Here is a 22,795-nt window from a genome sequence, read left to right on the forward strand (position 1 = left end):
ACTGCACTTACTGTCAGTGTGCATACATCGTTTTTCATTTGTTGCTTGAAGTAGGCCTTCCTGTATTTTTTTTTCTTTTCTTTTTTAATGCCACTGACCAGAATTGAACCATGATTTTCTGGATCATAGGTCAGTGCTCAACTGCTGAGCCACGCTGGCTGAGCTAACATTTCTTTTAACTTCAGCTTCACTGTCAAAGTGGAAGAATTAAATGATGGTCATTACAGTGCTTTTGAGACTCTGAAGCTATCTTAAGAGATTTAAGGTATGAAAAATTCAAAAATAGTATATGAAATCAGAAATGACCAGTCCTAAGGAATAATAAATGTCTCTTGTTAGTTGGCAGTGTGAAGCTGCCCAGACCAGGGCTTTTGTTCGCTGGGAGTTTCTTTATTACTGCTTCGATTTCATCAGTTGTAATCCGCCTATTCAGGTTTTCTGATTCTTCCTGATTCAGTTTTACATGGTTTTGCTCATATGTGGAATCTAATAAACAAAATAGACTGAGGAACAAAATAGATCCAGAGACATAGAAGCCTGGAACAGACTGATGAATCTCAGTGGGAAGGCGGGGTGGGGGAGTGGGTGGGGAGAGATTAATCAAAGAATTTATGTACATATATACATAACCCCTGGACACAGACAATGGTGTGGTGAAGGCCTGGGGGGGGAGGGTGTAGGGAGGTGGATGCAGGATGGAGAGGATCAATGGGGGAAAAAAGGGGAAATATCTGTAATACTTTCAACAATAAAGATAAATTTAAAAAATAAAAATCTAACATTGAACTTAATCTTTCTCATCTTTTGTTTTATTTTTGTTTGTTTTATTCTCTGCTCTGTAAAGATTTATCACTACTTCCTAATTCATCTATTGGGTTTTTCACTTCTGGTATAATATTTTGAATTTCTAAGCTTATTTTTTTTTGCATATACATCTCCTTGTTTCTTGGATACAATGCCCTCTCTCAATGAAGACCACAGAGGATTAAGAGTGAAAAGAAAATTACAGGGCATATGGAATTACAGCTCTTTCCCTGAACATTTAAAGGATTTCTTATGCTGGGAGTAAAATATGAAGCTATAGTAGGCGGAGTGTCTTAGACTTAGGACACAATTTTGAATGACTGGAGTGAGGTGTGAAGTGGCCTTAGGTACCTCGGGGCAGGTGATCTCCGTTGCCCGTTCTCCAACCAAGAATTTAGTAAACCTCCTAAGGATTACACGCAAATTTCATCTCCAGTGCCAGCAATGGAAATAATTGTGTGTGTGTGTGTATATATATATATATATATATATATATATAGTCATATTTTGAGCATTAGGATTTTTACCATCATCAGTGCCTGCTCACAGACTGTAGGTCAGTAATTTGAGTGCGAGGGGGGAAGAGAAATACATCTCTTGAACGCCTATTACGCGCCACGCACTGTAGTAGGTGTTTCACATGTTACCTATTTGAACTAGACTGAAGTTATAAAAGGAAATAAATGTCCCCACCAATGACGTTCAGTTTTGTCTTACCTGAATTGCAGTGTATCCTTCGCGTGCAGCGCAGGCCGGCGTCTGACTCGCCCAGCCCGGGACGGGTCGGACGCCCCGGGGAAGCGGGGACCCGGCCTGCGGGCGCTCTGCAGGGGGCGGCAGCCGATCTGGGCTGCAGCGCGGGGTCCTGGCGTTTCACCGCGTTTCTGTGACTCAGCAGGAGCGGCTATCGACGTACAATCCGAAAGAGCAGTGTTTCACCTCGGTGTGAAAGGGAGGGAGCTCGCACCGCTCCCGCCCGCTTTCTCCGCGGATGGTCCGGGAAGCCGGCGCCTTCCAATCAGCGGGACCGCGGGGCGGGGCGGGGCGGGGCGGGGCGATCGTCCCGCGGGGGCCCTAGTCCCGCCCCCGGCGCTCGGCAGCAGCCCCGGCGCTCCCGCGGGCGTTGCGCGCGCCCCTGGCTCGGCGCCGCGGCGGGCGCAGCGGGTCTCGATCGCTCGGCGCGGGGTCTGAGCGGCAGGTGAGCCAGTGCCTGCCCCGGGGTCAGGTATCAGCCTCCGCGCCGGGTGGACGGCGGACGCGGAGGAGCGAAGCCCCGTGCGGCTCGAGGGGCGAGCGAGAGTGGGGAGCATCCTTCCCGGTCGGGGGAAACAAACCCGGGGGGCCTTTTGTTTCCGAGGAAGTCGGGGCGGGGTCGCAGCACGGGGGTTCCTGGTGACCAAAGCCAGGGAGTGGGGGACAATCTCATAGAGTCCTAAAGGGCCCCCCGACCGTTGCGGGAGAGCTCGCGGATCGCCGCCGGTCCCTCCACCCTCTCGGGCCGCGCTGTACATAGAAACCGTTGCTAGGGCTGGAGGATGCCGTTTCCTCCCCGCCTCCGGCTGCAGGGGGCGCTCTGCCCTGAGGATGCGCGAAAGAATGCTCAGGGGGACGACGTGGGGGGGGGGGCAGAAAACGGGGTGTCCGCGCTCCTGCTCATCCCAGTTCCCCCTGGAGGTAGTAAAGGACGCCGAGTCGGAAATACAGTAAGTGCATGGGGATCAGGATGATGGAGAAGACGTTAAATCCAACCACGACCAGAGGTTTTCCTAATCAGAGACAAAAATTCAGACATGCATCTTTGCGTTCTAAAGAGAGCAAATAAAGTATAACTTGTATTTTAGAACTTGGGGAGTAATGTTTTGTGGTCTTACAAGGGTATCCGACCAAAACTGGTAGTTTTCAAAAAGAATTCTCAGAGAAATGTTGAAACACTGTTCAGAATGTAAGAGATGTCTATCACTTCAAATGTTTCCCACTATATTTTATTCAAATCATAAAATCTCAGGGGTTGCCAAATACCTTCAATTTAAGGTAATCTACTTTAATCTCATTAGATGTTTAAACCTCTCCCATCAAAGATCCTCCAGATCTTTGGGAAATTATCCTAAGGCAACCCATTCTGTTCTGGGCAACATCAATAATTTAAAAATTCTCTATGTTGCTTTCCTGTAACTTCCACCCCTAAAGTTATCCTTGTGATGGGAGACATTCATCACACTGGACCCTGCCGGTACGGTGTGACAGCCACAATCTCACTTCTTGGCTGTATCTCATCCAAAGGCTGACACACTGTTACCTATATTCTATACCCAAGTTAAAGCCAGCAGGATATGGAGGTGAGGCTGACAGAGCACCCTCTTTTTCTGCAGAGGTCGATACATGACCAGATGCCTAGAGGGCAGGCATGAAGGAAATACTTCAAATGAATTAGACCCATTGCTGCTACTTATTTTAAAATTTATCACTCTATGTTTTAGGGCTGTGATTTAAAAACAAACAAACAAACACTGACAATGACTCACAATAAATATATTTTTCTTTCCAACATGTGCACTTATATGTACACATCTTGTTAAAATATATATATATATTTTTAATTGATCTCAGAGAGAAAGGAAAAGGGAGAAAGAAAAGTCGATGTGAGAAACATACATCGGTTGCCTCCCACACGCACACACCCTGACCGGGGATCAGGCCCACAACCTGGGTATGTGCCCTGATTCAGATTTGAACTGGTGACCTTTTGGTGCACAGTAGGACACTCAACCAACTAATGTGTCTCTCTTGCATCAGTGGTTCTCTCTCTTTCTCCCTTCCATTCTCTCTGAAAAGCAATGGAAAAAATATCCTTGGGTGAGGATTCAAAAATAAAATAACACTTTCATTAGTTTCTCTCATATATACTTTCTTCTAGAAGCCAAAACCCCTTTTCCTTTGTCTAATTACTCCTCCACAATTTATCACCCTTTGTTAAAATGGTATATAGGCCCTCATGCAGAATAGTTTCTTTGGGTTTTCACTTTTTTGGGAAGCCCCCATGTGCATGTTAACGTAAGAAACATTCAGACCTGTGAAGAATTTTTATGACTTTACTTGAGCCAAACTGTGGACAAATGCTGGGAAGCAGATTCTCTAGGGATTGAGATAATGCTCCGGAGAATGGCAATTTTGCACCAGGTAAATCAGGGAAACCAGGGACATTGAATAAGAAGTAGAAAGATTTTACGTAGGTGGGTACAGTATAGTAAACAGTCACAATTAACACAACAGTGAGAAGATTTATGGTCCCCTCTCTAGTGCAACGGTTGGGCCCTGAGAGGTCTGGAAAAAGGGGATTTTACGCTTACATTCCAAAGGAATGTTAGGGTAGATGCAAAAGACAATAGATGGCTTAATTAAGGTAAAGATTGACCTTTGTCAGGGGAGATAGCGGCCTAGGACATCACTACCTACCATAAACTTTTAGTTAAAAAATGTTTTAATTTTAGACCATCCTTTGTGGTTACTTTAGGTCTCTGAGTTTGCAAGGCCTTCCCTGAGCTAGTCGGGTTAGCATGTGGCCCCTTTCGTCCACATGCATATAAAATAAACCTTTTCTTCTGTTAATGTGTATTCTGTCAGTTTAATTCACAGGGCCTCAGTTACTGAACTTCACTAGGTAGAGGAAAAGTGTTGTTTTTTACCTTCTCTATGGCACCAAAACCTGCTTAGTCATTGAATTTCAACATTGCTTAAGTGAAGACTAAGTGAGATAATCCATAATGGTACATAATAATTTAGCTCCGTGAATGTTAGCTGTTGTTATGAGGGAGCGAGAGTTTAAAATCAGTAGCCTTCCTCGGAAAAATCACTCCATCTCCTTTTCTCTAGAAATGGAAAATAATTATTATAGAAGTACCTAGATGGCTGCTGCTATCCAAATTGAGTATTATAGCCCGGCCCGGCGTGGCTCAGTGGTTGAGCATCGACCTAGGATCCAGGAGATCGAGTTCAATTCCTGGTCAGGGCACATGCCCGGGTTGCGGCCTCGATCCCCAGTCGGAGGCAGCTGATCAACGACGACTCTCTCATCATTGATGTTTCTATCTCTCTCTTCCCTTCTCCCTTCCTCTCTCTGAAATCAATAAAGATATATATTTTTTAAAAAACAAAAAACACACACAAATTGAGTATTATATACATTGGATTCATAACTGTTTTCCTATACTATATTTCAGACATGACTGCCAAAGGTTGTCCATCATTGTTCGGCTTTGGAACAACAAAAACATTCAACATTCCCGTTGAACACTTGGATTTCAAGTATATTGAAAAATGTTCAGACGTCAAACACTTGGAAAAAATTCTTTGTGTGCTTAGGTAAGCATTTAAAAATCATTTCATGTTTCAGTTTGTCAATTTTAATTTTGTTGTTCTTGCCTTCTAAAAGTCGACGCTGCATTAGAAACATTGGAGGAAGTCTTCAAATATTGAGATTGTCTATTGTATTTTTCTGTATTAGATTCCAAAATAGTGGTTTTGATCCTGTGGTTAGTTTGGCGTGTTCTGGCTGGGTCTACTTCCAGCATGCAACTTAGGCTAATTAGTACTGGGCATTTTTCTAGCTTCTTCCACATTGTCGAGGAAAAAGTAGCTGTGAGAGTAGCCAGTAGGAGGTAAGGTTAGCTCACCAACCTACACTGATAAGGGTATTTGGTTAATCCCATCTGGGTGACTGGCTCACTTCGAGCTGGTCTTTTGGAGGACGGTGGGGAAGCCAGGAGGTAGGAATCGAAGGCAGGGAATCAGGGCCTTCTCTGGTTAAGAACTCCATGGTGGTGATTCTTAAACTTGAATATACACCTGGTTGCTAAAAATTCAAATTTGAGGGTCCCTTTCCCAGAAATTCTGCTTTGGGAAATCTGGGGTGGAGCCCAGGAATCTGTGTTTTTAACAAGCACCTGGCTGATTGACATGCAGGTGGTCAAGGGAACCCACTTCAAGAAACACTGTCCTGTGTCACCTGTTTCGGGTTTCTTGAGGGCCTCTCCCTTGGAGAGTAGCCCGATGTTGCAGAAGCACTTATGGAGGGTCACATCAGTACTATTCCTTTTTGCTCTGCGGTGGCTCTCCTTGCTTCTCTGACCACTTATCTTACCACTGTGGCCTTTGCTTTTCCTCTCTCATTACCTTTAGTGTCATGTGCTCCCTAAACTCCCTGCTTGCCCCTCCTGCCACCTCCTGCGGGGCAACCCTGAGATCTCCGCAGAACTCCTGGGCCCCATGGAACCCAGTTTGCAAACCACTGGTCTGTATGATCTCTAAGCAAAGTGGTAACTGTGAAATTCTGAAATATTTTAAAGGTCTGGTGAGGAAGGATACTATCCCGAACTTACAGGGTTTTGTGAAAAGCGCCTTCAAGGACTGGCTCCCGCAAGTAGGGCTCTGAGGAAAGACAAGCCTGCAGCAACAGCGTCCAGTTTCACAGCAGGAGAGTGGGAAAAAATTGATGGCGATATCAAGGTACATAAAGTAACACCAGTTTCTGTGACACTGTCATGTTGCATGTATGTCTGTGTCACTTATCTGAAATCGTAGGTTCTTTTGTCAGTGAAGGGCTTTTTAATGGTAATTACTTAGGAAGTACTGGTCGCTTCTGCACCCCGGAGAATATTGTGAATGTGTGTGTGTGCGTGCAGGCAGAGAGAACGGCCCATCAGTGATCCCCTGAAGAAAGCGCCCGGCCCATAGGGAACGTGGATGAGGTGCAGTCTCCCTAATGCCCGGTTACTGACTTCCAGTTGTGTGTTTTCCTTCATTTGCTCGCTTCCTCTCAGAGTTGGGTATCAGAAATTAAAAAAGAAGAAAATGAAATGCATTTTCATGAACCTGGAACATTTGTGGCAAAGGAAGAAAATCTGCCTCCAGTCCGTGGCTCCAACAGTTGTCCTCAAGCTGCCAAGGTAGGCCTTTGGGTGCGGGTGCGGCTGGCGGGGCGAAGGGCGTGTGGTGGGACAGCTGTCCCGCTTTCATCAGTGTAGCCGGAGAGTGACATCCTCCCGGCCCGCGGGGCGTGCTTTTCAGCTGCTCTGTGCTACTACCTTCAGGAGGACTCCCCAATGCCTAGGTTTTAAAAGAATCAGTGATAGTTTAGTATCTTTTTATTACGGGGAAATCACTAATAATCACTTTTCACACAGGTGAGTTTTTAAATTTTATGTACGTACTTAAAGTCCCGTAGATTTCTCCGAGAATTAACTACAACTTTAAAATCCTTTTTAAGCCTGCTATATATTATTATGTTAATCACTTTAATACTGGAGTTGTTATAACTTCAAAAGTACCTATTTTCTTATTCATTCAATTTGTGTATCTTACTCCAATACTTCACATTGCATCTATAGTAAAACCTGTTAATCTAATATTAAATATATCTCATACAGTATGTTTTTATTCTTTTAGGAAAAATATTCTAAAAGTAGTCCAGCTAAAAAGAAAATTCCAAGGGATTATGCAGAGTGGGATAAGTATGTCTTCTATTTCTTTATGTAAAACTTGTCACTGAAAAATTCTCTATCACAAAATACTGTAATAAGTTCTTAATTATTATAAATCTGAACATGTCAAGAATAGCACGGTACTTCAGTAGAGTACTCAGAATGTATGGTCTAAGCATTTTTTTAAAATCGTTTATTGATTTTTAGAGAAAGAGAGAGGGAGAGAGAGAAACATCGGTTGGCAGCCTCCCGCACACCCGCTACCAGGGGGATGGAGCCCGCAACCCAGGCGTGTGCCCTGACCAGGAATTGAACGAGCAACCTTTCGGTGCACAGGAAGATGCCCAACCCACTGAGCCACCCCAGCCAGGGCGGTCTAAGCAGTCTTGATCTTGTTTCTCACTAAATAAAAATCTTCTGCATCCTTTTGTTTAGAAGAGCAACTGAGAATAACTAATATAATCCTTATACCTATCCAAAATTAAAAAAGAACAACAATTTTTAATTCAGAGAAATTTGTCACAATTTTAATTACAAAGTTCTGAACAGTTTAGATCTGATTGAAGTTTTAAGTTCTCACTAAATTACATGGTTTCTAAGAAAGAATACAGAAGACTTGTAATACTAACTGTCATGCATTTTTGGACTGTGTGGCAGGGGTGGGAAGCGGCTGGCCTGCGGGCTGTATAAGGCCTGCAAAATCGTCTGGTCTGGCCCTGCTGAGGCCTCGCCAAAGAGAAGGCATTCCAGCCATCACACAGGAGTGAGTTAATTAAATGTTTGACCAAATACAACAAGCTAATTTTTAAACTGATGATTTTGCATGGCCTGCCAATGATGTTATAAATATCCAAATGGCCCTTGGCAGAAAAAAGATTCCCCACCCCTCCTTTAAAGGCACAATGATATAAATACAAGGATATCAATAATATATTTTATTGTATTGTACTTTTTTCCAGTTTTTATTCTTTCTTTTAAGGTTTGACGTGGAAAAGGAATGTTCAAAAATTGACGAAGATTACAAAGAAAAAACTCTAATAAACAACAAGTCCCATTTGTCTAAAATTGAGACAAGATTAGACACAGCAGGTAACTGGAGAGATGGAAGAACAATTTAGTAATCTTTTAAGTTTTTAAAATCATAATAAAAGCTGTCAAACTAGAAGACTTTCTCTTTAAGTGCTGCAGATTTTCATTAGAAGTTTATACATTTTCTCCTAAAGTTGACCACTTCTAACAAGTTCAGATCTATCCTTTACTTAATTTTGTAGGAATAACAGTTATACTTCTTAAACTTAGTAAGACTTAAAAATACAAACCTATTTTTTTTACTGTAATTCATTTGTTTTTCACTTATTTTTTCAAATCCTCTTTTTACTTCAAATCCCTCAAATTTACTTTCTTTTTGCCTCAAAACAAAATGATGGAGCAGTTTGTTTTCATTTGAAGTCCATAGGCTTATAGCTGCTTTAAAGAGAAACAAAACCAATTATAAAAGATCTAAAACCTCAAAAATTGTGAATGATTTTTTAAAAAGGAAAGAAACATTACTAAACATAGGGAATCTTTTATTTTCTTTTAACTATTTTACAAACTTCTGCTTCTGTTAAAATAAGCATCCTTGGATTTAAAAATTTTTAAATATTCTGTTAAGTTGTATTGTTACTTAAAGCAGCTAACATTTGTTTTAGGCCTGACTAAGAAAGAAACGGATTTTCTTGCTACTCGTGAAAGAGAAAAAGGAAATGAAGCTTTCAACTCTGGAGATTATGAAGAGGCCGTGAAATATTACACAAGGCGAGGAGATTTTTGTTGTGGTTTAAACTGGCTATGACAAAAATGACAGTGTTTAAATTTAATTGTTGAAATGACACAAATAAGCTAAATGGTCTATGTCAGAATCACTCAAGATACTGTATTTGTGGTTTATCTTAAACTCACTTGTTTGCCTTGTTTTTTTCAATACTTTTCTCAGAGCTCCCACCCACCCCTACTTTTGACAGAGATCCTAACTTTCCCATTTTATAGAGAAAATAGAAGCCATCTAAAAGGAACTCAACAGAAAGTCCAAATAGCATATACCTGATCCTAGTACTTGTGGCACTGCCTCTCACCACAGGGCCTTTACATATGCTGGGCCCTCTGTCTAAAAATACTCTTCCCTCCTCTCATTATCTAATTAATTCTAACTTATCCTTCATATTTCAGCTCATGCCTCATTTCTTTGGAGAAATCTTCCCTGACCTCCCAGACTAGGTTAAATCTTTACCCTAATCCATCCCCCACTATCACCCTCCCTCCCCCAATTTATAGTCTTTTATAGCAATCTTATCTCTTCTTTGTAGTACTTGCTAGAAGTACAATTTAAGTTTGTGTGATTTGATACTAACTGGACTGTAAGCTCTGACTGACTTATTTTACTCAGCATAATACCCTTTAGGTCCATCCATGCTGTCGAAAAGGGGAAGATGTCATTCTTTTTTATGGATGAGCAATATTTCATTTATCACAGCTTTTTAATCCACTTGTCTACTGATGGGCACTTGGGCTGCTACCATATCTTGGTATTGTAAATCACACTGCAATAAACATAGGGGCGCATATATTCTTTCCAATTAGTGTTTTGGGTTTCTTGGGATAAAATCCCAGATGTGGAGCCACTGTCTCAAAACATTAAAAGTGGAACTGTCTTTATATTCATCTCTGATGAGCTGATTAGTGAACTGACACTTTTGTGACTTTTCATTTTCATTTTCTGTTCCTCTCTGTATTAAAAAAATTCAGTGCACCAATCCCCTTACCTTTCCTATAAGTAGGAAATCAGTCTTTCCAAATCAGTTTTTTTAAGCAAGTCGGGTAGGTTTTAAATTCTATTATTTTGTGCTCATTCCCTTAATCTAGCAGCATTTGCTCTCTTCAAGTCTGTATCCCTCATTTCACTGATGCCTCTGTTTCCCTCGATTTAATTCATTTGATTAAATTGCAATAATTTTCTTAGAGTTAAATCTACTTTTATATTGCAAACTAATTTTTGCCAGTTAACACAATAACAACTTAAAAATAAAGGATATTAGTTGTGGTTGGTTGCTCCATATTTTTGTGCTAGGAAATTGTCCCCAAAGAGTAAAAAATAAATGTTTGATGTTAACTAAATTGGGTTTTTGTTTTGTTTTGTTTTCTTAAAAATATATTTTTGTTGATTTCAGAGATAGGAAAGGAAAGGGAGAGAGAGAAACATCAGTGATGAGAGAGACTCATTGATCGGCTGCCTCCTACTGGGAATTGAGCCCGAAACCTGGGCATGTGCCCTGATCGGGAATCAAACCTCAATCTCCTGGATCATAGGTTGATGCTCAACCACTGAGCCACGCCAGGCGGGCTAAATTGTTTTTTTAGGAGAGCTATGGTTACATACATTCCCATGTCACCTCTAAAGCTTGAGTCAACTTTAAACCTCTTAACTGGATATTTAAGCATCTAAATATTGATTTAGTATGTTTATAGAATTATATTTTATTCATTTTGATGGTGCAGCTATATTAGTTTGCTAGGGCTGCCATAACAAAGACCACAGACTGGGTTGCTTAAACAACCCGGAGCTTTATTTTTCCCCAGTTCTGGAGGCTAGAAGTCTGATATTGAGGTGTTGGCAGGGTTGGTTTCTTTTGAGGCCGCTCTTCTTGGTTGTTTTCTCTGTGTCTTTAAGTGGTCTTTCCTCTGTGTGTATCTGTATTCTGATCTGCTCCTCTTGTAAGGACAATAGTCATATTGAATTAGGGTCCACTTTCATGACCGCATGTTAACTTAATCAAATCTTTAAAGACTATCGCCAATTCTAAGTTACATTATGAGGTACTGGGGTTAGGACTTCAACATGTAAGTTTGGTTGGGTGGGGGGGCCACACTTCTGCCCAAACACTGGCTATAACTGTTTTATTTACAACTTTAGCTGCGTTTCTCTGTCTTGTATTTAGCACTGGCGTGCTTGTTGCCAATGAGTGTTTCTTTTATAGGAGCCTGTCGGTGCTTCCCACCGTTGTGGCCTATAACAATCGCGCTCAAGCAGAACTCAAGCTACAGAACTGGAACAGCGCTTTTCAGGATTGTGAAAAGGTCTTGGAGTTAGAACCTGGAAACGTAAAGGGTAACAAATATTCATAGTACTTTTAAATTTACAGCAGGATCCATTAAAGACTGTACACATGCATTATATTTATACTAAAAAATTTCAAATAAACTCACATTTCTAAATGGAATCATTACCTTCATAAAGTTACTTTTAATTTCAAGTTTAACTTGGAATTTTCTTTTTTTAATCCACACCCAAAGGTATTTTTTTCCATTGCTTTTCAGAAAGAGAGGGAGAGAGAGAGAGACATCAATTGGTAGCCTCCTGCTTGGACTCTGATCAGGGCCGGGGATCAAGCCTACAACCAAAGTCCGTGCTTTTGGCTGGAATCGAACCCAGGACCCTTCAGCCTGCAGGCCGACGCTCTAACCACTGAGCCAAACTGGCTAAGGCTTAACTTGGAATTTAAGTCCCTGATTATTTGCATTGAAATGGCCAATAATTTCAGAAGATTCAATAAAATACATGTTTTTAAAGAAACATCTCAAGCTTGCATTTAACTGTGGGGTTTTTTCTTTCAATTTTTTTATTTTGTAAAATACATAACATAAAATTTACAATCTTAATCATTTTTATGAGTACAGTTCAATGGTGTTGTGCAGTCATCAATCACTACCATCCATCTCTAGAACACTTTCATCTTGTAAAACTGAGACTTTATACCTCATAAACAATAACTTTATTCTTCCCTCTCCCCAGCCTCTGGCAACCATTCTACTTTCTCTCTCTGTCATTTCACTATATTATGTATCTCATGTAAGTGGAATCATACAATGTTTATCTTTTTATGACTGGCGTATTGAACTGAAGATTTTTATCCAAAAATATTTAAGTATAATTTAATAGATTTTTCTGATATTTAATAATAAAATAATGCCATGTGTTAAAAAATATATAACCTACTTCGGTAAATTTTTAGCTCTTCTGCGCCGTGCCACTACATATAAGCATCAAAACAAGCTCCAGGAAGCGATAGAAGATTTGAGCAAAGTCCTGGATATTGAACCTGATAATGAGATGGCCAAAGTAAGTACAGAAAGTGATTCCTCACTGAATTCTATAGTTTGCTATTTCTGTATTTATGTGAAGTGACATCAATCTTGCTGGACGCGTGATGTTGAGGATTAGGTTACAGCTTTAAAAAGTAGGCATATCCCAGACCCCCCCAAGGTATTAACATTGATTTGAAGTGGAAGAAAGCAAGCTCTTAAATTGTTCAAAACTGTAAATCTACTTCTGAAGGACAAATACTTAATTGTTTTCTTTCCTGCAATGTTGTAGGCAGTGATTTTCTTTGAGCTAATTCCAATTTATTGTGCAGAGCAGTGTGTAAGTTTCCTGTGTGGGATCAGGCCTGAGTTTGGTGGCCATAAAAAAGCGTCTCTCTCTGTAACTTGCATGGTAAGCGTGGATCACTGATAGCAGGCTGACTCAGCGAGCACTCGAGGCGTCTGTGCTAAGGCCTGGAGAGTAGAGTAAGTGTTGAGAACTGTGAAGGGTCTGAGATTTCACCCTACTTGCAAATTAACAAGGTGGCCAAGAGGAACAGATAAGACTCCTGGGTGAGACACAAAGGACTTGGTGGCAGCACAGCCAGCCGATGAGCTTCAAGCTCATGTCCGTTCCCCCGGCTCCCGAGTCTCATGGGAGCGGCCCAGAATGGCCCAGATAGATGCCGCACACTCAGTGGATGTGTCACAGCTGAGGAACCCCCACCTCTCGCGGAATACAAGCAAGCCTGCCCAGCCAATGTAAGAGGGAAACATTACCTTTATTTTCCTGGAGAGCAAACCTGCTCTTTCCTCCGAAGAGAACTATCCGATTTCCCAAGGCTGTTCTCACTACATACATCCTTAAAAAGAGAGTCTAGAACAAAGGCTGCTTAGTGCCTCTGCTCACAATATATTGAGAGATGAGAAGCCCACGGAGAACTATGTCCCTGCAGTAAGTTCCAGTGTTTCCGCAAATACCTGCTGGGTTATCTATCTCTGAATAGCAGCTGAAGGCCCCAGTGCAGCAGCTGCGGCTGTCAAGTCAGCATTTCAGTGGGTGGGCTGGATTTAAGGCCCAGTTTAGGAACACATCTTTCCCCCCTAGCATTTCCCTTTTATAATGGGGGGTGTGTGTGCACATATGCCTGCATAGGCACCTATCTAGGAAGAAGATCATGAGAATATCAAGTGTTATCAGATAGTTTTCTCTCTCTTTTTTATACATGTTATGGCTCTATGTTTTTTACAACAGCCATGTATGACTGTAATCAGACAAGAGACCACCATAAAACGCCTTGTTTTAGTTATTGTTATTTACTTTTTAACAGCTTCCTACTCTTAAGCTGAAGGAATAGTTATATTTTTTTATTTAAGGAAGACATCTTATTGCACATGGCGATTCTATTGCAGAAAACCCTGTCGGAGGTTGAAAGAGACCTGAAAAAGTCTGCACCTGCACCGAAGGCTCCCAGCGGGGCGAGGAGGATGGTTATTCGGGAGGTGGAGAGCGCCGAGGATGGAAGCGCACCCGACGGCCGGGGGGACCGCGAGGACGGCGGCGGCCAGGGTAAGACGGACGCTTCCCCTTTGGTTACGTAAAGGGCTGCCTCCTATACGACGACGTAGCCTAGCCAGCGTTTCACAGCTTTACCTTGTGAGTCCACGAGCACGTCTTTCCTTAATCTTTCTCTTAGTATAGCTCGTTTTCCTTTGGAACACGCGGTTGGGGTGGGTTTGCTCGCGCTGCGTGGAGGCGTTTTGCGCCCGCCAACCACCCGCCCCGCCCTCCGGGCACCGGCGTCCCGTCGTCCTCAGGTCTGGGGCTCTTGCCAGTCCTTGTGCCCAGGACCCTGCTGGCCGTCGCTTCCTTTACGCCGGCTCCCGCTGGCCCCTCCCCCCCTGAAATGCGCCTTCTCCGTGGTCCCCAAGGCTGCGTGCCCCCCACTTGCAGGTACCCCTCCCTCTCCACTGGCGATCCTTACCGCGATCGTCTTTCGAGAACCGATCTGCGTGACCTGTTCCACGCCCACGCTTCAGAGGCTCTTGCGGTGCCAGCAGCTCCCACGCCGGCGCCTCCAGATGCGCCCCACCCCCCGCCTCCCGAGCAGCCCCCGGGGCGCCCGGGGCCGCGTCCCGCGTGTGCGGGGGGGGGGGGGGGGAACCCACCACCTGGGCTGTGGGGGGCGCTCTAACCAGCTGAGCCGCCGACCAGGGCCCCAAACGTAGTTCCCTGGGGGCTCACGTGAAAAGCTCGGCGCTTTTTCAATGGGACTTCTTTGTAAATTCACTTTCAAGAGACTGAAAAGCCCCTTGGACTTCGTCTCCCGTCCGCGGGTCTTCCCGCCCCAGCCCTCTAAGGTCGGGAGGTGCCCCGGCGTGGCTGCGGTGCCCGCGCTCAGCCTCCCGCAGCCCCGCGCGTTCCCCGCACCCCCGGACGCGAGGGGGGCGCGCGGCGCGCGTCCGTCGGGGGCGCTCAGTCCCTCTCCCTCCGCCTGCGGGCCGAGGGCCCGGCGACTCCGAAACGCGGGTGTCCGAGCCGCGAGCCCTCGGGCGTCTAAAGAGTTAAATGCGGGCTGGTTTCCGCCCCGCGCCCGGGGGGCCGGGGGATGCGGGCGCCGGGCCGCGGGAACCCCCAGGCGGCGCGGCCGGGAGGGGCCCGAGCCGCCCGACTCCGCCCGCGGGGCGGCGCCCGCCGGGCTCCCCGCGACCCGCCCCTGCCCCCGCGGCCCGCGGTAGTTTCTCCCGATGATGCAAACGCTCGCCTCTCGCCTCCTCTCCCCACAGAGGCCGCGCAGCCGCGCGCCATGGGCAACATCCAGAGGAAGACGGCGGGCAAAGGCGACGCGGCCGGGCGGCCGGAGAGGGGCGCGCCGCGGCGGGGGCGCACCCCGGGGGCCGCGGCGGACAAGCGGGGCCGCCTGCGGGCCCCGGGCCCCGCCCCGGACGGCCGCGCCAACGGGCACCCGCGCGGCGGGACGGGCGCCCGGGACCCCGGCGCGGCCGCCGCGTCCCCGGGGCCCTGCGCGCCGCCCGCCGCCCCCGCCGGCGCCCCGGGCCTCAAGAGCCAGGGCAACGAGCTGTTCCGCGCCGGGCAGTTCGCCGAGGCGGCGCTCAAGTACTCGGCGGCGATCGCGCAGCTGGAGGCGGCAGGTAGCGCCGCGCCCGGCCTGAGGGCCCCTCCCGGACCTCGGGCGCCGGCCGTTCCTCCCCCGCGGCCGACCCCCGGCGCGGTCTGTGCGGGGGACGCTTCGGCTGCGGGCGGGCGGGCGGGGCTCCCCCGGCCCCGCGCGGCCCCCGCCCCCGCCCCCGCCCCGCCCCGCGCCCCGCCGGCTTGTCCTTCTGCGGACCTTGGTCTCGCTCCCGGATTTTGACTGTATCCAACTACCTTGGTTGCAGGAGGCGGAGGCGCAGGTGACCTCAGCGTCCTGTACTCAAACAGGGCCGCGTGTCACCTGAAGGAAGGAAACTGCGGCGGCTGCGTCCGGGACTGTGACAGGTAATCCGCGCTCCGGTTTGTCCGGATGCTTGTCGTTGGCGGGCGGCGGGCGGCGGGCGCAGTCGTCGCCGCCCGTGCTTCCCGTGTGACTCGGGTTTAAGGCATGTCAGTTGGCTAATGCGCACACATACATTCTCCGTCGCGCGTAGGAAGATAGTTATAGACGGTTGTGCAATAATTTTTTTTCCCCTTTTTCACTGCTGCCATCTTAGCTGTGCTGCCGGCGCGCTGCGGAAGCGGCCGGTTGCCCGCCGCGCCTGAGCGCACGCGCCGGAGCCACCGCGCGCCCCGCACGCGCCCCCCCCCCGCGCGCCCCGCACGCGCCCCTTCCCGCGCGCCCCGCACGCGCCCCCGCCCCGCGGCACCCCGCGCCCTCGGGCGAGCTCGTCTCCGCGGCCCGGGAGCCCTGCTCTGTTGGTCAGACTGACCTCCGTGGGGACCCCCGACTGGGACGCGCTCTCCGGTGCCTGGCACGCGGGTGCCCGCCCGAGGGGCTCGGGGTGGTTTCCTCCAGGGCTTCGGTTCTCAAACTCGCTCCGACGCCGGGGGGGGGGGGGGGGGCCGGTGATTTGCTGCTGCTGCGAACGCGTTGAGAGACGGAGGTGCTTAAATTTGTGTGATGTAGGAGTCACAGGGGCCCAAAGGCGACTATTTCCACTCGAGAAATGCATCCATTTTAAAGGAAGCCTGTTTGTTGTTGTTTTTCCCCCAGTTAATTATCTGTGCTCCTTGGAGGGTTTTGTGTCCCGTGAGCCCTTAGTCCAAGACCAGCGGTAGCAGGAGCCAAACGTGGGAAAATGAAAACACGGGGGCAACATTTAAGTAAAGGGCAGGGGGAAATCTGTGAAATAACTTTCATAGACTTACTTATAAAAGTACCGTTTTATGCATTTTGGGGGGAAAAGTATTGGCTTCTAGGTGTCTGAACTCCTGGGGCCCACGCGCGCGCCCGCCCTCGGAGGGAGCGGTCTCCCGGGGGCGTGTCCGAGAGAGCAGCTCCGGGCTCCGCGCCCCTCTCTCCTGGGCATCTCCCCGATTCTGGTCTAGGCTTCCAGGTGAAACGGAACAGGATTGTGATGCCTAAGCAGGGGTTGAAAACCCTTATTCCAGAAATTACTTTTTATTCTCATAATTGTTTATCAGTTTAAAAAAACAACAACAAACCTTCACTTTTCCCATCCTCCAGGGAAACTTTGGGGTTACCTGAACCACACCAAAAATCCTTCAGTGGCTTTCCATTGAGGATATTGTGACAGACTCAGTACAAATGAGCGATGTCTAGTAATTCTCTGCTTTTGTTCATCTTTGCTGATCTCCGACAGGCTTGAAGTTAGATGACTCTCTAGGGTCTTAACGGTGTGAACTTGAACGGTTGAGCTTTTGTATAAGCTCTGGTTTAAAAGTTCTCTGTGTTTATTTTTATGAATGGATGCTTTTTTTTTCTCCTTTGTGGAGTTTCCATTTATAAGCTTATAATTATTTTCAGGATTGTGGTTAAAGAGAAAAAACTTTGAATTTACTAGGCTGGGGAGTGCTAAAAGGTAACCTCATCTTACTCAACTTTAGATTCCAAGCCGGCCTGAGGTTTATCGTGAGTGGATAAATGGTGCCTTGGGTTTTGGACGTCTAGTGAAATGGGGGTAGTCATGGGGCTGTTCATGTCGCCAACATCCCCTAAGCATTGGACTAGGCTAGATTTAAGGCAGTGGTACAGGTGCTAGATCCTGGTGCCCCGAGGTCTGTTTTCTAGTGTTTAAGTGTTTTTACTTGATTTTAATTTTACTTCTAAATAACTTTTACAGGTTACAAAAGTAACATACCTATTGCAGAAAAAAAAAAAAAGTAAAACCCAGTACAACACAAAGGGGATCATAAAAATTCCCCCTCCCACCCCAAATCTTAACACCTAAGCAGAGCTAAATTGGTTATTGTTCTCGAACAACTGTGGTCCAGAGTCGAGGAGCACACCCACACGTTCAGTCGAGGGTCCACACTGTGGAGGATTGTGAAGGAGTCCGCGTGGTAGATGACTTTGAGTTCTTTTATTTGTAGTGTTTTTGTATGTGCTCGTGGTAGAAAGAGTGTAGGCTCCGAAGAGCGCGGCTTGTGGCCCTGGTGTTGCTCTAGGACTGGGAATGCCCTTGCCTCCCTGAAGCTTAAATTCAAAAGAACTGGCGTGGGCAGATGGCTCCACGTGTCTCTTCATTTCCTCACCTGCAAAGTGAACATACTGACGTTTGCCTTGCGGCCTTGTGAGAGCAGGTGAGAAAGCGCAGTGATTAGCGTGCAGCAGGCGTTCGCCCAGAGCTGCCCCCTTGCCAGCTCGCTGTAGACAGGAATAGACAGCAGATCTCTAAGACCACTGGGGAAAAAGTAAAGCAGCCCTGGCTCATGCCTCCCCGAAGCAAGCTTACTATCTGACATATAAATTGCTCCTCGCCTAAGAGTTAACCAGAAGAGCAGTCGTGCAAGCCCCAGTGTGGACAGCCTGGGGCATCCTCAATAATGCAGTCACTGTATAGAAAGTAGGCTTTTCATAGGATCTCTGCACGGAGTACTTCTCAGTTTCCGTTAATTTTATTAAAACTAAGTACAGTAGTTTTCATTCATAAATGCAATCTTGCTTGTAGCTTTATTTCAGAACATAATGAAGTACGTTAAGTAGAGAAGTAGCTTTAAACAGCTACTTCAAACTGAACCAAGGAACATAACCTTGAAATACATCTCTAGTGATATTGGAAATACTTCATAGACAAGTGCAAGATGAAAATTCATGACTCAAATCATTGCATGCTCCCTTGATTGCCTCTGGTCTATTTTTAAAGCCCTTTGGAAGCAGGTGAATCATAATGAACTGTTTTAAAGAGCTGATTTTCAAACAATAATGCATGTTTTTGTGGTTGTGTGCTAAGATGCCTTATTAAATACGTAGGTGCAAAGAAAAATTTCTCTTTTAATCCCTCAAAAACAAGAATCTCTTGAAAGCCTACTCTGTGCCTGGTGCCATGATGGACTCTATTAGGGCGGTGGGGGGAGGGTTTTTTGGGGTAAGGGTGGGAGGATGGGGGTGAGGGTATAGTGGGGTGAGGGGCGAGAGGACATGGGGGTGGGGTGAGGCACACTGCCTGCTGCCAGGGGGAGCTCAGTGTCAGTGGGGGAAAGATAAATAAATGCCGAAGGGCTTTGGTACTGGTTTAAAAGAAAGGAAGTAACCACAGATTTGATTGCTCTGCTACTCAGGGTTTGCCTTTCTGGTATGTTGCCAGGTCCTCAAGATGAAATACCAGGTAGGTATGTATTTGAGTCCAGTACTACAGTGTACATTCAGTTAGTATAAGTTAAAGAGTAATTTTCAAAACAAATGACATGTAATGCTTTTGTCTTCCTTAGGGCTCTGGAACTGCATCCATTCTCAGTGAAACCCCTTCTTCGACGAGCTATGGCCTATGAAACTTTAGAGCAGTACCAGAAAGCTTATGTGGATTATAAAACGGTGTTGCAAATAGACTGCGGAATCCAGATAGCAAATGACAGCATTAACAGGTAACCTGATCTGCGGCAGCCGCCTCTGGGGCCTGGATGTTTTATACTGGAATTAGATTTTTTCTTTCCCTTCTTCGAGAACGGAGTCAAAGTGTACGTGTGTTTTCATTTACTTTCACTCCATCCAAACCAAATGATTCTCTCTTTCTAACTTAATTTCTAACTATCCCGCAATACATTCTGAGTTGTCCTCTAATACCTTTACATTTGTTTCCTGGTCCATTTATTACTGTTCAGTGAATATTCTATTCTTTTTTTAAAGTTCTTTTAAAAATTGTTAACAGTACTATATTACGGATGTCCCCCATTTCCCCCCCTTTCCCGCCCTCCACCCAGCCCCTGCCCCACCCCAGGCCCGTCACCACACTACTATCTGTGTCTGAGGGTTATGCATATATTCATATAAATTCTTTGGTCAATCTCTTCCTGTCACCCCCTCTGAGATCTGTCAGTCTGTTCCATGCTTCTGTGTGTCTGGACGTATTTTGTTTGTCAGTTTATTTTGAGTGAGATCATGTAATATTTGCCTTTCCCTGCCTGGCTTATTTCAATTAGCCTAATACTCTCCAGGTCCCTCCATGCTGTCGCAAAGGGTAAGAGATCCTTCTTTACAGCTGCGTAGTATTCCACGGTGTAAATGTCCCACAGCTTTTTTTTTTTTTTTTTAAATCCTCATCTGAGGACTTCTCTTGTTCTCTTTCTAGTTCTTTTAGTTGTAGGGTTAGATCATTTGTTTAAAATTTTTCTTGTTTCTTGAGGTAGGCCTGTAATGCTATGAAGTTCTCTCTGATGACTGCTTCCACTGTGTCCCATAGATTTTGGGTGGTTGTGTGTCCATTTTCATTTGTTTATAGGAAGTTGTATTTCTTCCTTGACTTCATTGGTAACCCATTCATTCTATAATAGCATGCAATTTAACCTCCATGTGTTTGAATGGTTTTGAGTGTTTTTGTTGTAGCTGGTTTCTAGTTTTTTGCCATCTTGACGCTTGATATGATTTCACTCTTCTTGAACTTGTAGAGACTTATTTTGTGTCCTAACATGTGGTCTGTCTTCTCAAGTCCTATGTGCACTTGTGAAGAATGTGCATCCTACCACTTTGGGATGAAATGATATTTAAATGTCAGTTAAAGCCATCTGATCTAGTGTGTCATTTAAGGTCTCCGTTTCCTTGTTGATTTTTTTTTGTCTGAAAGATCTATCCAGTGATGTCAGTGGGGTGTTAAAGTCCCCTACTATGACTGCATTGCTGGCGATCTCTCCCTTAAAGTCCTCCAAGAGTTTTGTTTTTTTATATATTTAGGTGCTCCTATATTGGGTGCACACATGTTTACCAGGGTTATATCCTCTTGTTGGATCGATCCCTTTGTTATTACGTCATGACCTTTATTGTCTCTTGTTATGGCCTTTGTTTTGAAGTCTGTTTTGTCAGATGTAAGTATTGCCACCCCGCTGTTCTTCAGTTTCCATGCTCATGGAAAACCTTTCCCATCCCTTCCCTCTCGTCCTCTGTGGGTCTCTTGTAGGCAGCATATATATATATACGTCATGCTCTCTTATCCAGTCAGCTTCCCTGTGTTTTTTGATTGGAGAGTTTGATCCACTTACATTTAAGGTTATTCATAGGTACTTATTTATTGCCGTTTTTATTCTTTATGCCTATGTTCCTCTATTCTTTTTCTTTTTCTCCTTTTTTCAATCCTCACCCGAGGATATTTTTTCCATTGCTTTTCAGAGAGAGTGGAAGGGAGGGGGCGGAGAGAGAGAGACATTGACATTGATGTGAGAGAGACACATCGATTAGTTGCCTCCTGCACATGCCCTGACTGGGCCAGGGATCGAGCCTGCAACCGAGGTATGTGCTCTTGACCGGAATCGAACCCTTCAGTCCACCAGCTGACAGTCTAACCACTGAGCCAAACCAGCTAGGGTTGATTTATACTTCTTTAAAAAATTGAAGTATAATTCACATAACATAAAATTAACTGTTATAAAGTATGCAATTTAGTGGCCTTTACAGTATCTTCACAGTGCTGTGCTGTCTCTGCCTAGTTCATCACTCCGAAAGGAAGCTCCCCATTAAGGAGTCATTCCTTGTTCTCCCTTCCCCCATCCTCTGAGAGCCACGAATTTGCCTCCTGGCTCTATGGATAGTTCAATTAAATGGAATCTAGGATATGAACCTTTTGTGTTTGGCTTCTTTCACTTAGTACATGTTTTTAAGGTTCATCCATGATGTAGCATATATCTGTACTTCCTTTATGGCTGAATAATATTCCATTTTATGGATCTATCACATTTTGTTCATCCATCAGTGGACATTTGGGTTGTTTCCGCCTTTTGGCTATTGTGAATAGTGCTGCATGAGCATTCAAGTACACGTTTGTGTTTGCATACTTGTTTTCAGTTCCTGTTGATGTATACCTACGAGTGGAATTGCTGGGTGATATGGTAATTCTGTTTAATTTTTTGAGGATTGCATTATACTTTTTATATGTGCTCAAGAAGGTTCTTTTATACATGTTGACTTTGAAGACTCATCTGTTTTTTAAATTGAATGGTTACTGCTGGTATATCGTTCTATAAGATGAGGAGGCTTTGTCTGCTATTGCATATATTTTTCTGTAAAATATCCAGTTTAAAATTTTTATTATTCTTTTTCATGAATCCCACATTTGTGCTTGCTTTTCCATCTAAGCAACAGTAATTTTTTAAATTTAAACATTTGTGCTGATTTTGTTTATGTCTTCCATTAATCATATCCCTCTCTTCCTCCCCAGGAATCTTGTTGTTAAATTTCCCTGCATATACTTATTTACTCCCTGGCAACACATCATCTCTTTTCAGCTGCTTCTTCCTTCCTCCCTGCTGGTAATAGAAGTTTTGCTTGAAGATTCTTTTTTTCTAAAGCTGCTTTTTCTTTTGCAGTTGTGGGTGGTTATACATTATTTTTCAAATTTATTTTTTTACACTAAAATATATGATATTTGGTTATCATAACCAAAGATCACTATTGAAACTTCAGTTAAAGAAACTATAGGGAAATTATGTTTATTATATTTGTCTATATAAATATAAAAATTTTTCACACAAAAAGTACTACTGAGTTAACTTACTGAATACATTCTACCAGTTAGCAGTCAACCCTCAGTCTTGAAGAGCACCTTTTTAGAACCTGGTTATTCCAAAGACATAATTCTACTTTGTTTTTAAATAAAAGTATAATACTTTGCATGTTTAAAATGATGATAAAGTGATAATCGGGGAAATTAATCTGAATTTTATGATGGCTGTTAGTAAATGTCATTAATACAAGGGCCCTTATAGTAGACTCCAGTACCCTATTCTTTTTTCT

At 44.9% G+C, this 22,795-nt stretch overlaps 1 protein-coding gene across 1 annotated transcript in view; it reads left to right on the forward strand.

The window, feature by feature from the left end:
* The first annotated feature begins 1,895 nt into the window (after positions 1-1,895).
* SPAG1 (sperm associated antigen 1) overlaps positions 1,896-22,795 on the forward strand; it is a 28,320-nt gene continuing 7,420 nt past the window's right edge. Inside the window, exons 1-13 of the mRNA XM_081116328.1 lie at positions 1,896-2,002; positions 5,022-5,163; positions 6,147-6,306; positions 6,621-6,746; positions 7,246-7,310; positions 8,260-8,369; positions 8,972-9,077; positions 11,294-11,424; positions 12,329-12,435; positions 13,812-13,968; positions 15,138-15,551; positions 15,798-15,897; positions 19,288-19,440. Of these exons, the coding sequence (XP_080972454.1) occupies positions 5,024-5,163; positions 6,147-6,306; positions 6,621-6,746; positions 7,246-7,310; positions 8,260-8,369; positions 8,972-9,077; positions 11,294-11,424; positions 12,329-12,435; positions 13,812-13,968; positions 15,138-15,551; positions 15,798-15,897; positions 19,288-19,440 (1,769 nt within the window). The 5' untranslated portion in view covers positions 1,896-2,002; positions 5,022-5,023. The remainder of the gene's footprint in view (positions 2,003-5,021; positions 5,164-6,146; positions 6,307-6,620; positions 6,747-7,245; positions 7,311-8,259; positions 8,370-8,971; positions 9,078-11,293; positions 11,425-12,328; positions 12,436-13,811; positions 13,969-15,137; positions 15,552-15,797; positions 15,898-19,287; positions 19,441-22,795) is intronic.

Source organism: Miniopterus schreibersii, assembly GCF_964146895.1.
Source record: "Miniopterus schreibersii genome assembly, chromosome: 17".
Lineage (NCBI taxonomy): Eukaryota > Metazoa > Chordata > Mammalia > Chiroptera > Miniopteridae > Miniopterus > Miniopterus schreibersii.